The sequence below is a fragment of the Agelaius phoeniceus genome, chromosome 6 (assembly GCF_051311805.1).
Source record: "Agelaius phoeniceus isolate bAgePho1 chromosome 6, bAgePho1.hap1, whole genome shotgun sequence".
Lineage (NCBI taxonomy): Eukaryota > Metazoa > Chordata > Aves > Passeriformes > Icteridae > Agelaius > Agelaius phoeniceus.
The window spans coordinates 51,455,823-51,470,561 of NC_135270.1; the positions used below are offsets into that span (position 1 = coordinate 51,455,823).

Sequence of the window (14,739 nt, forward strand, 5' to 3'; positions counted from 1 at the left end):
AAGCAGTCTGAGTATGGAAAATCATGTGAACTCTCTGGCCAAGGTTTTTGCATATCAAGACAAGTATATACTTCTGGGAAAAATTGCTTGAGAGATTACATCAGACTGAAATGACAAAAAAGTTACTTCATTCTGCTGGCTGATCATTCACATACCTCACAGAAGTTCCTACTGACATGACAGTAGACTTAATTTGCCAAGAGTTACTGCTTTCCACTACTCATTCTTTTTTTGAGGATTGACTTATTAGGAACTGACACTCAGTATCACAAAGCAATCAGGTAATTTGGTTTAAAACATTTCTTGCTTTAAAAAGTCTGAAGAACATGGTACTCTTTTTAAAAAATATATCCAATATCAAAACCATTTACCAAGCTGAGTTGGATAGCACAAATTGGAAAATCACTCTCAGTTGATAAGTAAATATGCCTCTCTGCCTTGGCACAACAGAGCGATGCTGATTTACATCAGCGCATATCCCACTTTAGTTTGCTCCCCCACAAAGCAGAATTAGAAAATTCATTTCTCTAACTTACTACTAAAAAATGAAAAAAAAATCAGTTTTTAAAATCCACATCTGGGAAGACAATCCATCTTCATGGACACAGCCCCATCTTCACTGGTCATTACCACTGTTCTGAATACATCTGCTGTGGAGTATCCTTGTGTGATGGATGGACAAGACATTCTACAGCCATCATCACACATAAAATGTAGAAAAAAGTGTGCCAACTGAAACTGTACTGTTGAAATCTTCTATTTTTCTATGATTAGCTTGATCTGCCAGCAGAGAACTGGTTAACCTACCTGACTTTGCACTAGAGGGAAAAAGGAGCACCTATGAGAGCTATACTGCCAGTCTTTTATAGAAAGAATAAATTATGGCAGAGGAGTAAACTGCAAATGCTTCACATATCAAACTTCAAAACTAGTGCATACATAGCAACATTTCCATCAGAGAACATTTTTCATGCAGAGACATGAATTTTTGACTAAAAATGTGTTTCCCTCAACAAGAAAGTTCATGTTTTTTGTCACTTGTAGATTGGGCATCTTAAATAGCTAAGATTTCATACTATTACTTCATGTCTTTGAAATAAACCAAACTGCACATCTAAATTTCAACCTCCTGCAGGTAGAGAGTGGTATCCACCAGGGTGTCATTCCAAGAGTTTCATAAGACTATTGCAACACTTACAAGCCCCATTGATCTGAAGATAATCCTGCAGCCCTTCATATCCAGTGAAATGGTTAAAACACTGTCTTGGCCATATGCTGCTTACCCTGAATTTACATTATCTGTTGGGTACAGTGATGGGTTTCTCCACCAGACACACGGGGAGTTAGAAGTTATGTCTCTCTTTAGTAAAGATGAAGTTAAGCCACAAACTGAAACAGGATGGATCTGGCATTTCAATTCCTCTAAAATGTTCAGACATTAAAAGCAATAATTTAAGCCATTTGAATATGAGCAGGATAATACTTATGACAGGAATTTTTTTTCTAAAATAGCTTTGGACCACTGCCTTTTTTTCAATATTCATTTGGAAATTCAAAGGTTGTTAAAAATCAGTGGGTCTTAGAACTCAAGTTACCTCTAAAATGCGATTTAAAATCCCATTTCACTTAGGTATTTTGAACTGTCTAACAGTCCTGATTCATCAATGATCCTCCAACACATTCCTTTCATCTGAACATGATTACCATGTGAAACATGATTTTCTCCCTTGTTTATATCTCTTAACATCTCCTTACCTCTCCTCTTCTAATTCTGTAATTGTGTCATTTCATTCTGTCAGTCATTTGGGAGTATTTTGCTGGAATGGTGCTTTTCTCTGTGAAGCTGCATTATGTTATATCATTGCTAAGAATTCAAAGTATTCTGCAATAAGTGTCTGGATTCCGATTAGATTGCTTCAGCCACATCCTGAATAGAAAGTACTATTGCTATCAATATCAATTTTCCTTGGTTTTGGTTCTGGTTCACATAGGAAATATATTATATGAAGTCTCTACTCCTTTGGTCTCCTTTTCCACTCGAACAATTCTTCTCAGCATTGCATCACAGAGAGTTAAATGAGGAGAGTTTGTCCTGAGTTCTTTGTTCTGTGCTTCATGTGTCCTTGGCTTTCCTAATTTATTTTAGTTTCACTTTGTCTCTCTACATCTCACCCTGTTGGGAAGACCTATTTAATATTGTGAGTGAAGTCCCACATGTAGTTTTATGTAGTTTTATCCATCTTCACATATGAATTAATAAATACAGTGGGGGAAAGAATTATCAACATACCTTCTAGTGATACTTTGCTACTGTGGAAATTTAGCATGTACCAGATTATCTTGGCTAGTCATTGAACTTTGCTTTATGATCTATTGGTTTCTAGTGAAAAATAGCATTTTAGATATTTTAATAGTGTCTCATAGAATGTTATATAGACATTGTTCACATGCAATGGGTGCTCTAATTGTGATTTCTAGCAGGAAAGCAAGGGGTCTTCATTTATCATTGTAATATCCATTTTAAATCAGTCACTAAAGCGACTAGCAATCTTAAGAACATAATGTGGTGGACTAAAATAAGTTCAGTTACACTTTTCTATTAATTAGGAGAAATTCAAATGAAACCACTATTATACTCTAGCTTTCTACAGGTACACAAATATCTAAGTTAGGCACAGAGAGATTTATGCATTGTTTTTGCACACTTACACACATCTAACATGTTGCTCATTGGACATATTCTTTAAGCTTAAAACATTTTTGAAGAGCAATATGTTTTTTGCATTACTGTAATTCCTAGTCAGTATTCAGGAACAATTAGGTCATCATTGTTTTCTTTCACATTCTCATTAGTTTTATGTTCTCTTACGATACCTATGATTTCTACCATAACCAGCGCAGGCACTTGCCAGCTCTATCTGAAAATATGCAAGTGATCTTCACTTGCACCAGAAGTTTGTCACAAATACCCTGACAGAATAAGAAATAATTTAAAATATACACATAGAAGGAAACCTGCGTCTAACTTTTCTGCAGAGGAAGTAATCTATGAATCAATACCTTGTCTACGTATGCAATGGTCTCCTCATTAGTTTGGGAAGTAGAAGAATCAGAACAAATTTTTTAACTAGTCCCACCCTCAAGCTGCAGTCCAACAAAGACCTGAATTGTGTGTCCACTCTCACTAAATTTAGTACCTGTGGCTAAAGCCATGGGGAAATGGACAGTGACAAGACTGGATGAAGAATCTTTTCCTACCAGCCATTTTTTTCCAGTGTACAATTACATTTGATTCTGTTCTACATAACAGCTTGTTTAGGAAATGTACTGAAAGAAACAGTCTTGCATTGGTAAAGCATTGGCAAATGGAGTGAACTGGTCTTTTCCATCTCTCACATGTGTGATCTCAGAGAATGGTCTGTCATCTGCCAGACAATGAAATGCATGTTGTCATTGAGTAGCTAAAGGTCAGTGTTTAGCTGAGCTAGGAGAATAATTCAGAGCAAATCAACTATTAGGCAAATGCTGCTTCTTTTTTGCTTACAAGTTGTCTGCAAATAGATCACAATTTTCTCAAATATATTCATTATTCAGAATTATTTCCTGAATGATTTTTGTGTGTAATTATTGGTCTGTTCACAAGCCTTTCATTTTGGGTGCTTGGTTTTCAAGCTGTTTTAATTGGGTGTACAGATCACATGGCATCTTTCTATCCTTTGGTAGGCTAAATGTAACTCTTGGACTCCACTTTCTGATGGAAAAATCTCAGTTACTGTCTTGGAGTTCAATGACCACTGTCGTTCTGTTATCTGTTCCCATCATTTATGTAACTTTTATGTACATAAAACCACTAAAGCAGATTCAAGTCCATGGAACTGTCCTGCAAATCAGGAATAAATGTATTGAATCCAAAGAGTAATATGGTGTACAACCAGTGCGAAGAATAAGGACCTTGAGAAATCAAATTTCCTTTATAATAGTTTTTCATTATAATTACAAAGCTTAGTTTAATTGCCTCCCCCTTCATACCAAAGTTTGAATTCCATTGGTTTTCACATGTATTTCACAAAGATTTTTCTTAGCCCTCTTCCTTTACCAATTATAATGGAGTTCTTGGATTACACAAGCATGTGTGAAACAGGAGTAACTAACCTAAGGATGTCACAAAGAGACTCACTTGGATTTAGTTGTTTGCAGCTTTATTTGTGTGATTTCTCACATTTTCTCTGTCAAAATGGCCTAATTCTACTTTTTCTTCTCATGCCAATGTGTGTGGGTAATCAGGGCTCTGACAGACAAGTTCTAGCATATCCAATTGTGATGAGTTAAGGCATTACAACTTCCAGGACTTCCAGAATTCTCCTTGCCAGGCAGATATCACTTTCCCTAGCAGAGGCAGTAGACAGAGACCCCTTGTACCTCCAAACCCTCCCATCCACAAACTGCCATGCACAGCAGTGGCTGCTGCTGCTAAATCTTCAAGCACCACATCAACATCTGCAAGGCCTGCAGCGTCTTTACAGCCGGCAAAATGACATGGTGGTGTAAAGCTTGGCTGGAGTGAAGTTATGTTTATGGGGTGTCAAAAACACCCCATTCAAATGCAAACTGTACAAAACTTAGAAGTAAAATGTAACAGCCCTTGCAGCTCACTTCAGAAGGCATCCAAAATGAACATGGCATTTGGGAAATTATAGCGTGAACTATTGCCCAATATAATTGTCAGCGTCGGGCTCTGATTTCATTTTCACTGTTTTTTCATGAGTGCAACTTTTCAAAGCCTGTAACTTTTATATCACTCTGAAGCCTTGATCCAGCAAAGCGCTTACACGCATACCTAAATTTAGACTGTAGATTCAGGGAGCCTGAGATCAGGAAGAGACCATCTGTAGGAGCTCTTCTGTAGCACACACCACTTAGCTTCCCCTCCTGACTTCTGAGTTGAGCCAAATACTTTAAAGTCCAGGAGCAGTTCCTTTGAAATGAATTTCAATTACCTGCCTGCTTTGAATCAAAAGCCTGCTACATGGTTTGTTGGACCAGGGCCTCCAGGAAACCAGAATCTGGTCTCCAACACTCCAAATCTTTCCTATGCTTTCCAGTAATGGTTTGAATAACAATTCTCTTATTTAAGATTTCCATGCATTATCTAACAGGTTGGTTTGACAAAGAGCATCAGGACAGTGAACTGCCTGTAGCTGTCCGCTCTATCCTCAAAATGCAAATTGTGCAAAATTCTACCTTTTCATGTTCATGTCCTAGCTGAGAAGGAGGAGCAGATGTTTAGCTGCAGTTACATTTTGGTACTTCTCACATAATACAGTCTGTGGCCCAAATTCAGGTTCTAGTTGAATTTGTAAGTGTTCTCCCTATTTGCATTGGCATCCAAAAAGCAGAACATTGTAACAAACCTGAGTGCATACACCATACGGTTACATTTATGGGGAGGGAAGGAAAAAAACACGAGCAAAGCACTTCTCAGCACCTTCATAAAACTGAGATAATGGCCCCAAACATAGCATAATTTTGTATGAGAAATGTGTCTGTTTCAAGAATTATTCTACCACTTTCTCTCAAGACCTCTATTCAGGATATACCTTGCATTCTATTTAAGTCCAAGGGATGAAAGCAGAACTTGAGCATCTGCTTAGCATCATCCAGGTTCTCACATATCCTTCTCAAACAAGATTTTTCTCCTGATGGACTCCCATGAGAACTGACAGAAAATATGGCAGGAGCTCTATCATCTGTGCTGAGGCTTCAACCCCTTGCTCCCTTCTTTTTCCCCTTCCCACCCCTCAGTGCCAAAAAAACAGGAAAGACAAGATTTGGAGATCAAGTCAAATGTCCAATTTATTTTTATAACTTGAAACTGGAACAAACGTTGTTTTGAACGAGCGTACAAATGAAATGGTAGACACATGCTGAACTCAACATTGTGACAATAAGGGGAAAAAAAAGAGGCCAAAAATCTTGTACAGAGAATAAAAGGAACAATAAATATTTCACTAAGCCATATTGAAATGACCTCCAGCCATCTCAACATTTTATCCATAATAAAAAAAAAAGTGCTCTCGTTTTTTAAACAGAGCACAAATACCAAGCAATAATAAATAGTTCCAAACTTGTAGTAAAAGACAAAACCTCCAAGTAAACAACAAAAGCTCATACAATAAGTAATAGAAAAAGGTAATAAAAATATTTTGCCTTGCCGGTACAAATGCAAACAACTTAAATCAATGTTACTTTGCTTTGCAGTTCTAAAATACAAAGAGCACCATAAAAATGAGTTTGCCTGTGAAAAACAAAACCTTGGACTGTCTTTTACATAGGACTGGGATGAAATGCTGATTTTTTTGACCCTTTCCTTAAAAATTTCTATTTTTCTTTCCAAAACCAGGTTTCTGCACCTGTCCTGTTGCCAGGGAGTCAACTGGAGTTTTGTTCTGGACTTCAATGGCAGCAAGACTACACACAATGAAAGTAATATATTCAACCTTAAAAAAAATGTAAAACTAAAAGTGTGAAAAGAACTACGGCAGCATTCTAGCTATGTCCGTGTTATATTGTGCTTATGGCCTAGTAAACTACGGCTCTTCTAAGCAAGAAGAAAAGGAGGGCCATTTCAGTATCACTACAGTCTGCAGAAACACAACCCTTGTGCTTTTAGGTGACTTATTGTTAGTTTCAGTGATCTAAGTCACAAAATTAGACAACTGCTGGTGTTAGCTATCCTGGATAATTAAAAACAACAGTGAGACTGAAACTCCTAAACAACTTACAATAAAATGAAAAGTGAAATTCTTTCTTAAATCAATGAATTATGGACTGAAAATGTGCAGTTAACTTCTGATCTTCGTTGCACTGTTGCAAGTCCAAGAGATTCTTCTGAGTTCTGTCGCATGACTGGATTTATACAAAAGCCAGAGATCTGTATTTTCACCAAAAAGTGAAAATGTGCCTTTAAGGGACCACATTCCAACCTCAATTATGCTGGATAATCCAGGACTAAGAGTGATGAATAATTCCTGATTTATATCAGTTTAATTGAGATACAGAATTTGTCCAGAAGACTTAAGGGTGCGACATTCAAGCCAGGAAGGCATATATCTATCTGATAAGGGGGACCAAATTCTCCCTACTGTCACACCCATGCTTCTCCAATTGCTCCAGTGGTTCTGTACCGATGAAAGCAGAATAATTTGGCATGGCAACATATTTTTTTTCTTGTTTTTGTTTTAAGTTTTACCGTCATTTTCTGCAAGAGCGGTGATCATTTTCTCCTCCCCTTCACAAAAGCATTAGTGCCTCTTCTGCCACGTCTTCCCCTCGACCCAAAAGGGAGAGAGTGTGAGAGAGAGAGAGAGAAAAATAACTGCAAAGAAGAGAGACATCAAAAGGTACAGGATTTCATCCCAGTCCCTCAAACATTCAGAAATTTATGGAATGTACAATTAGAAGTGAACAGCAGCAAAGCAGCTAATAACATGGACTGGCAAGACCTGTACACGGAGTCGATCCTGTTCTGACAGGGAAGAGGAGGGCTGTGCCTGGACTAATTTTACTTCAACCCGATTTCAGCTGTACCAACAGCAGGCCATTTCACCATTTTATGTCAAAGTGATGCAGCAGCTCTCACTTTTTGCTATAAAAAGACTTTCTTCCAGAGGGCAGTGGCAGGGTGTGAGGAGCAATGAGTGGGGGTTGGCCAGGAGAGGGAAGATGTATTGGACATCTTGTTTGGAAGGAGGGGAAGAAATCTCCTCTCTCTCTCTCAGATCTGCAGGGAAGCTGTGGGATGTCACCCCAGACACCTTTCCAGGAACGGAATTTCTTTTCACACAAATAGGCAATATCCATCCAGCCTGGTTCAACCATACCTGGTAAAACCTTGATGCAAGGGGTCCAGGCAACTTTGACGTTATTTAGAGCCCTGTGGGAACAGCACTTTTTTGTAGGCCATTTCTGACAAAAAAATATATATACAACTAAAATTATTTGTGAACAACAACAAGAAAAAAAAAAGTAAAATAAAAAAGCACTTAATTATTTTGTTTTGTTTCTTTTACTCAAAGGTCGTCTAACAACCCCCTTTTTTCCTGTACAATAAGGACTTCACATACAAATTTTTTTTTATTTTTGCAATATTTTATCCTGCCAAATTAAAAAAATATATTATGGCAGCCTGTTTGTTTGTTTTTATTTTTATTTCCAAATTCACTAACAAAAAGGTACATTAAATCCCTTTAAAAGGACAAGCGTACAGTTAAAAAATTACAAGCTTCAGTAAAAATACAGCAAGTGCCTACATCATATGAATCAACCAATATCAATATCCATTCCAGAAGGGGAAGGGAAGGGCAGAAGGGGAGAAAAAAAGAGAAAAATAGGTACAGGTCAGAAACGTGATTTTTTTTTTCTGCAAAGCAATAACAATATTAAGCACTTTTTTCTACATACTTTTTCTACATGGTGTAGCAATCACCTTTTAATCCCCGAATACAAGATTCTATACATTTTTGAAATAAAAATTCAACACCCAAGGCAGAAAAAAATTTACTAAAACTCAAGACTTTACAGTTACAGTGACAAGAACAAATTTATAGACCCACCATTTAAATTTTACTGCAACATTTTCAAGGAAAAAAGAAAATTTTTTTTTTCTTTCTGGTTTTGTAAAATGCCCAGGCATTCTCCATTATTACAAATACTGGTCCACTTTTACAGTAATCAAGAAATTTTAATATATATAATATATACTAAAACCCCGTCACCAAAAGAAAACAATATACACATGGCCATTATGGCATTTTTTTAATAACCTATTAAGCAAACTTTGAAAAAAAAAAAGATTGCTCAAACACACATACACACAATTTCTTTTTTACCCTTGTATGTATTCAATACTGTAAACGTATTTTAAGACAGAGTGCACTAAATTTAACTTTTAAAAAAAAATTAGCCGTTGTTCCTGAATTGTTTTTTCTCATTCAATGATAGCAACTTGTAATTTGTGTCATTTGAGTTTTAATTCAGCAGTAAATCATTTCCATTCCATTTCCTAAGCAGCGTTGTCCTGAAAAAAAAAAAAGGCTGAGAATAATTCAGCTAATGTATGTCCGAAGTTGTGCTGGGTATACATCTTCATTTCATTGGGTCTTATGGCATTTTCATGTCCACTATCTTCAACCAGTAATTTTTTTTTTAAGTAAATGTGGCTCTTTTTTTTTCTAAAGAATGTACTTTTCTTGTTTTACTTTTTTTTTTAAAAGTCTTTCCATTTCACAAAAACATTTTGCATTTGTCTCAAGAGACTCAAATAGGAAGATCAGTTTTCAAGGCACTCACGTCAAATTGAATGGCAGTAGAAAAACTGTCCAATAAATTATTTTTATTTATTTTTCTTTATAGTGCCAGTATTGTGAATGCCATGCTTAGCAACACTGACACTTAATCTCAGCTGTTCCTTTACAGTTTAACCCACCTTTGGGCCAAGTAGAATATGATGTAATTTCTTGTTGAGAAGCCATATTTCTCTTAACCACAAACAAAAGATTTAAAGTGCGGGTCAACATAATTAAAATCTCTAACCATAATTGTCTACTGTTTGCTAATATTAGTTGAAAAAGGCTTTTAAAAATTTGGAATTTGAAAGTAGAGCAGGTGCATTTTTCTTTGCTTTAATTTTTCTCTGTCGTAATGCTTTTGTCTGAATACAATTCCATTCTGTTCCTAATTAAGTTGGAAAAAAATCTTACCGACTTCAGTAGGAGCAGAATCTTGCCAAGACAGGTAAATCAACCAGAATTTATTTTTTCCCTTCTTTATAATAACATCACTGTACAGCATCTAAGATAGTTCTAATATTTCTATTCATAAACCAAATGCCTGAGTTGAGGCTTTTCATTGAGAAATTCACACTTTCCTATCTTTTAGTAATCAACTACAGCAAATATGGACTAAAGTAGATGTCCTAAATTCAAATTTATGATTTTGTGGTTTAAAAAAAAAAAAAATGGCATTTGGCTCCTCTGAGGTTTGACAATAATATTAAAATGCTCAAGATGTACTTTTATTGTCTCTGGGAAGAGTCACAGGAGGGGAAGAGGGAGGGAAAAACACTCCAGAAAGTGACAAACTGGCATCGTTATGTTGCCATAGCTTTTAACAAGAAGAAACTATCCTATAGTAATGCACAATTAAGAATGTTTCTGGGTTTTGAGTGTAGCAGCCTTCTGCATCTATGTCTTTTTTGTTGCTATAACTTTAGTGCTGAAATCCATCTAGAAAAGGCCTCTATCTTCAGCGACATTGTCAGTGCTATGTATTTGATCCAATTTCAAAAGAAAGTGCTAATTTTAAAGATTGTTATCCGCTGTACAATTTTGTTTTCCCTAATCTTCAAGGTTATTTAAGAAGAGGAAAGAAAAAAGGAAGGAAGGAAGGAAGGAAGGAAGGAAGGAAGGAAGGAAGGAAGGAAGGAAGGAAGGAAGGAAGGAAGGAAGGAAGGAAGGAAGGAAGGAAGGAAGGAAGGAAGGAAGGAAGGAAGGAAGGAAGGAAGGAAGGAAGGAAGGAAGGAAGGAAGGAAGGAAGGAAGGAAGGAAGGAAGGAAGGAAGGAAGGAAGGAAGGAAGGAAGGAAGGAAGGAAGGAAGGAAGGAAGGAAGGAAGGAAGGAAGGAAGGAAGGAAGGAAGGAAGGAAGGAAGGAAGGAAGGAAGGAAGGAAGGAAGGAAGGAGAAAGAAAGAAAGAAAGAGAAGAAAGAGAAGAAAGAGAAGAAAGAAAGAAAGAAAGAAAGAAAGAAAGAAAGAAAGAAAGAAAGAAAGAAAGAAAGAAAGAAAGAAAGAAAGAAAGAAAGAAAGAAAGAAAGAAAGAAAGAAAGAAAGAAAGAGGGAAAAAAGAAAAAAGAGAGATTTCAGTTCAAATGTTGGCTTCCTCACAAGAAATTACACACACTTAGCTTAAATTTCAACAAAGCAGCGGCCCAAAAATTATAATTTTAAAAGATATGTTTCTCTCCTACAATGCAAGTAATCTCAGGCTACGACTGGGTAAAATTAAAAAGGGATACCCAACAAAATTTTTAAAGAAATTTAAACAGAAAGAATAAAAAAAGTACCTGCACATGCCAAAAAATTACAAAAACCCAATAAATACAGAAATTATTGCACAGTTAAAAGGCTCCACAATTTTTACTGCCTTAATCAACCCTCGGGTTTAATAGAACTTTGTAGACACAGGTTATATTTAAGTGCCAAAGTCTGGCACCTTACCATAGTTATGCTAAGTTATGTTTACGGAGGCAAGTTAGGTCATCTCTTCTCAGTTGGCAATAGTTAAACTGTACAAATAAAATGTTACCTAGACCCCTGAAATTTAACCTAGCGGAGGTGGGGGTGGGGAGGGGATTGGGGGGGGGAGTGGGGGGGGGGGGGGCCTTAGCTTCTTTCTGCCTGCTCAATTTTGACGTCATTTGTCAGCAAATGTTCTCCATGCCACTTTTTCATGTGTTTCTCCAGGGTGCTGTAAACACTGAAGGGCATCTGGCAAATGTCGCAGCGGTAGACCTCCTTCCCTATCTGGCCATGCGTTTTCATATGGCGCGTCAGCTTACTGCTCTGGGCACATGCATAGTTGCAGAGCTCGCATTTGTAAGGCCGCTCTCCAGTGTGGCTCCGACGGTGAACCGTCAAATTGCTGCAGTTCTTAAAGACCTTGCCACAGTACTCACATGTATCGCTCCTGCGTCCTTCCTTCGAGCTGGGTCGCCCGGGGCCGGGTCCGCTGATGTGGGGGGTGCTGCCTCCGCTGGCCGTGCCGCTGCGCCCTGAGAGCCCCCCGTCCAGCATGTCCCCCGGCGGAGTGGAGAAACGCAGGCTCCCGTTCTCCGATGAGTGCTCGGAAGAGGTCGCGAAGGGGGATTGTCGGGAGTCTGTGAATCCGAGGAACGGATCCTTCATGAAGTGCCGCGATGCTGCATACCCTACCAGCCACTGGGAGTAAACGTTTTCAGAAGGTATTATCGTTGCTGGTGGCAAGTCCAAATCTTTCTCTACCTTTATTCTTTTAGAGGAATTGTTTAAACTGGGGCTCGTGATAGGTGTTGGCTTGCGGGGGAACAAGTTTGGGAAGGGTTCACCCGGGCCAAAGTTTCTTCCATTGACCGTACCTTCCTCAGTGCGGTCCAGCTCTCCTACCACTGAGTCTTCGTCACCCGGATCTCTCTGACAGAGGTCTCGAGGACACAAGTCTCGCTGGTCAGAGGACCTTTTCATGAAGCTACTCCTCTTCTGTTTCTCAGCTAACATGTCGTTATATTGCTGAATGGCACCTAGACTTACATTCTCAATGACTTTTCCCAAGACGAGGGATTTCTCATCTGGCAGCGACTTGGAGCCGTTTTCTCGGTTACGACTCAGCTCTGAGTCCATACTAAAGCTCGACTCTGGCCGGCTCTCATTTTCAAGCTCCTCTTCCTCCTCCTCCTCCTCTTCCTCTTCTTCGTTGTCATGGCCCAGGGAAGGATCGCTCTCATTCCTGAAATCTGCCTCACTGGATTTCAGTCCCTCTCCAGTGAGCTCACTTGTGCCTGGCTCAGGGGAACTAGTGGTGGACAGTCCATCATCTGACCTGCCCGTCATGGAGCCAGCTTTATGCATATGCGTTTTCATGTGGCGTTTTAGCTTGCTGGCCTGGGAGCAAGCATGGTCACAGAGCTGACACTTGTAGGGTTTTTCTCCTGTGTGACTTCGCCGGTGCACGATAAGGTTACTCTGGAACTTGAATGTTTTCCCACAAAATTCACAGGACTTGCTCTTGGCCTGAGGCTGGGGAGGCGTAGTGCTGCTGGGGGGCATGGGGGGCAGTGGCGGGGTGCTCAAAAAAGGTGATTTAGGACTCGGCTGGAAAGGATTCAACAGACGATGCATAGGGTTGGTGCGACTGGGTGAGACTGGCGGAGGGGTGGAACTGTTTCCTGCCAGCTCTCGAAGCCTTCTGGAGAAATCCATCGCTGGGGACTCAATTGCCATGGGGTTTAAACGCATAACTCTGTCAAAGGCACTGGGATGCTGGGCAACTAACCCCATTTCTTCGGCACTAAGGCGATGTGGATCCAGATGATGACGAGGCGGTGGGCTGAACAGCGGAGGCGTGTTTGGGAGCCGACCCTCACCAAAGCCAGGGTGTTCACGCAGGATGGGTCCTGTCATGCGCAAAAGGTTGAAGGGGTTGTTGTCTCCAAGAAAATTCATCAGCGGGGACTGTGCAACAGTCTCCGGTCCCAGAGGAGGAGGGATGGTGATGCGTGGAGTGAGGGAACTGTTTGAAGGGCTTGTTTCCAGGTAGATGCGGAATCCATGTGTGTTCTGGGCATGCTGAAGCAAGAACCAAGCGCTATTAAAAGGCTGCTTGCATGTTGTGCAAATATAGCTTGAAGGCTCATCTTTACCTATAAAAGAAAAAAACAGAAAGAACACTTAAAAAATAATACAGCGGAGAACATTTAAATACAGTTGGCATTCACTTTATTTTGTTAACACACTTCCTCCTTGGCATTTCTGAAAGAAGGATTTAATTGCAACGTATTGACTGATATAAATTGTTGAACAGCACATTTACTCACCACACTTATTCACTTAACATGTATGACAAATATCACGCATACACATTTGTGCTATATACGTTTACATGCTCTAATTTGCAAATAAAACCTTTTTTTATGACGTGTAAGGATCCAAATCCTTTCATGTGTTTATTTCACAAACGGGAATTTGTTTCAAGGGATTTATGACTACAGACAAAAACCAAGAAAAATGTGGTGTGGTAGGTTTTACAAGGCACCTGTAAGGACCTTCAGTGTCATTTTCACTCTCTCATTTTATATACTTCATCCAGCAGTCCCCTGAGATCTTGCTGAATTTAATTTATGCATGCTTAATTTATAAGTCATGCCAGCACTTCCATTTTTAAAATATTATGTAGCTATTTAGCCACAAAAGTCCTATTCAAGTCAACAGGAGCTTGGAAAACATACCCTTGCATAAACCACTTTGACGTTCTTTTTGCCAAAACACCAAGAAGCCACTCAAATGAAACATCCGGTAATCAAAGCCGACAGCACAGTTGCAATTAACAGTAACAAATGTCGGGCCATGCTTGAACCGGGTCCCAAGAATTTCTGAGCCTGAGCCTGCCCTCCAATGCAGAAATGCTCACCAGAGCCAAAAACACTGTTCTGTTTGCTTTTCTAGCCTCTTGGAACAACAGCATAAAGGTGGAAAGCATTCCTTTAACCTTGATTCAGCTTTACATAAAGGACAGGTGTGGACAAGTCTGCATCACAGTCATAATTTTGCTAGCTAGAAAATTCCGGTCCTGGGCACAATGTAAACTATGTGGTATCTGCAAAAAGCACTTCCCTCCTTGTCCCCTTCCTTTTTTCAATGCCTCTGCAAGACTCTGATAAATCCATAAATATGTGTCAACTTGAAAATCATGATCCAGGATTTGTTTTGTTGTTTGTTTTTAAATGAGTGGGAGGTTTCCTGAAAAAAAACTGACCATTTTGGAAAATCAAAAATTAATTCCTTGCTTGCTTGCTTGTTTATGATAGCACATGTCTTGTCTAGCAATGGCCACACTGAACCTAAAGGCACTAAACTTCCTGAAAGCTCAATACTTGAACCAAGCTTCCTTTCTGACCCATGATGGAACCAGGACCCGAGCAATGCCTGATTCAGC

General features: G+C 39.0%; 1 protein-coding gene across 10 annotated transcripts in view; it reads right to left on the minus strand.

Moving 5' to 3' along the window:
* Positions 1 to 5,835: 5,835 nt before the first annotated feature.
* BCL11B (BCL11 transcription factor B) overlaps positions 5,836 to 14,739 on the minus strand; it is a 98,005-nt gene continuing 89,101 nt past the window's right edge. For 6 of the 10 annotated variants that reach the window (XM_077180670.1, XM_077180672.1, XM_077180676.1 and 3 more), the window contains exon 4: positions 10,643 to 13,447. In XM_077180670.1, coding sequence (XP_077036785.1) covers positions 11,436 to 13,447 — 2,012 coding nt within the window. In that variant the 3' untranslated portion in view covers positions 10,643 to 11,435. Of the gene's footprint in view, positions 10,400 to 10,642; positions 13,448 to 14,739 lie in introns of those variants that run through there. The other 4 variants (XM_077180679.1, XM_054634925.2, XM_077180677.1 and 1 more) reach the window with 4 other exon arrangements.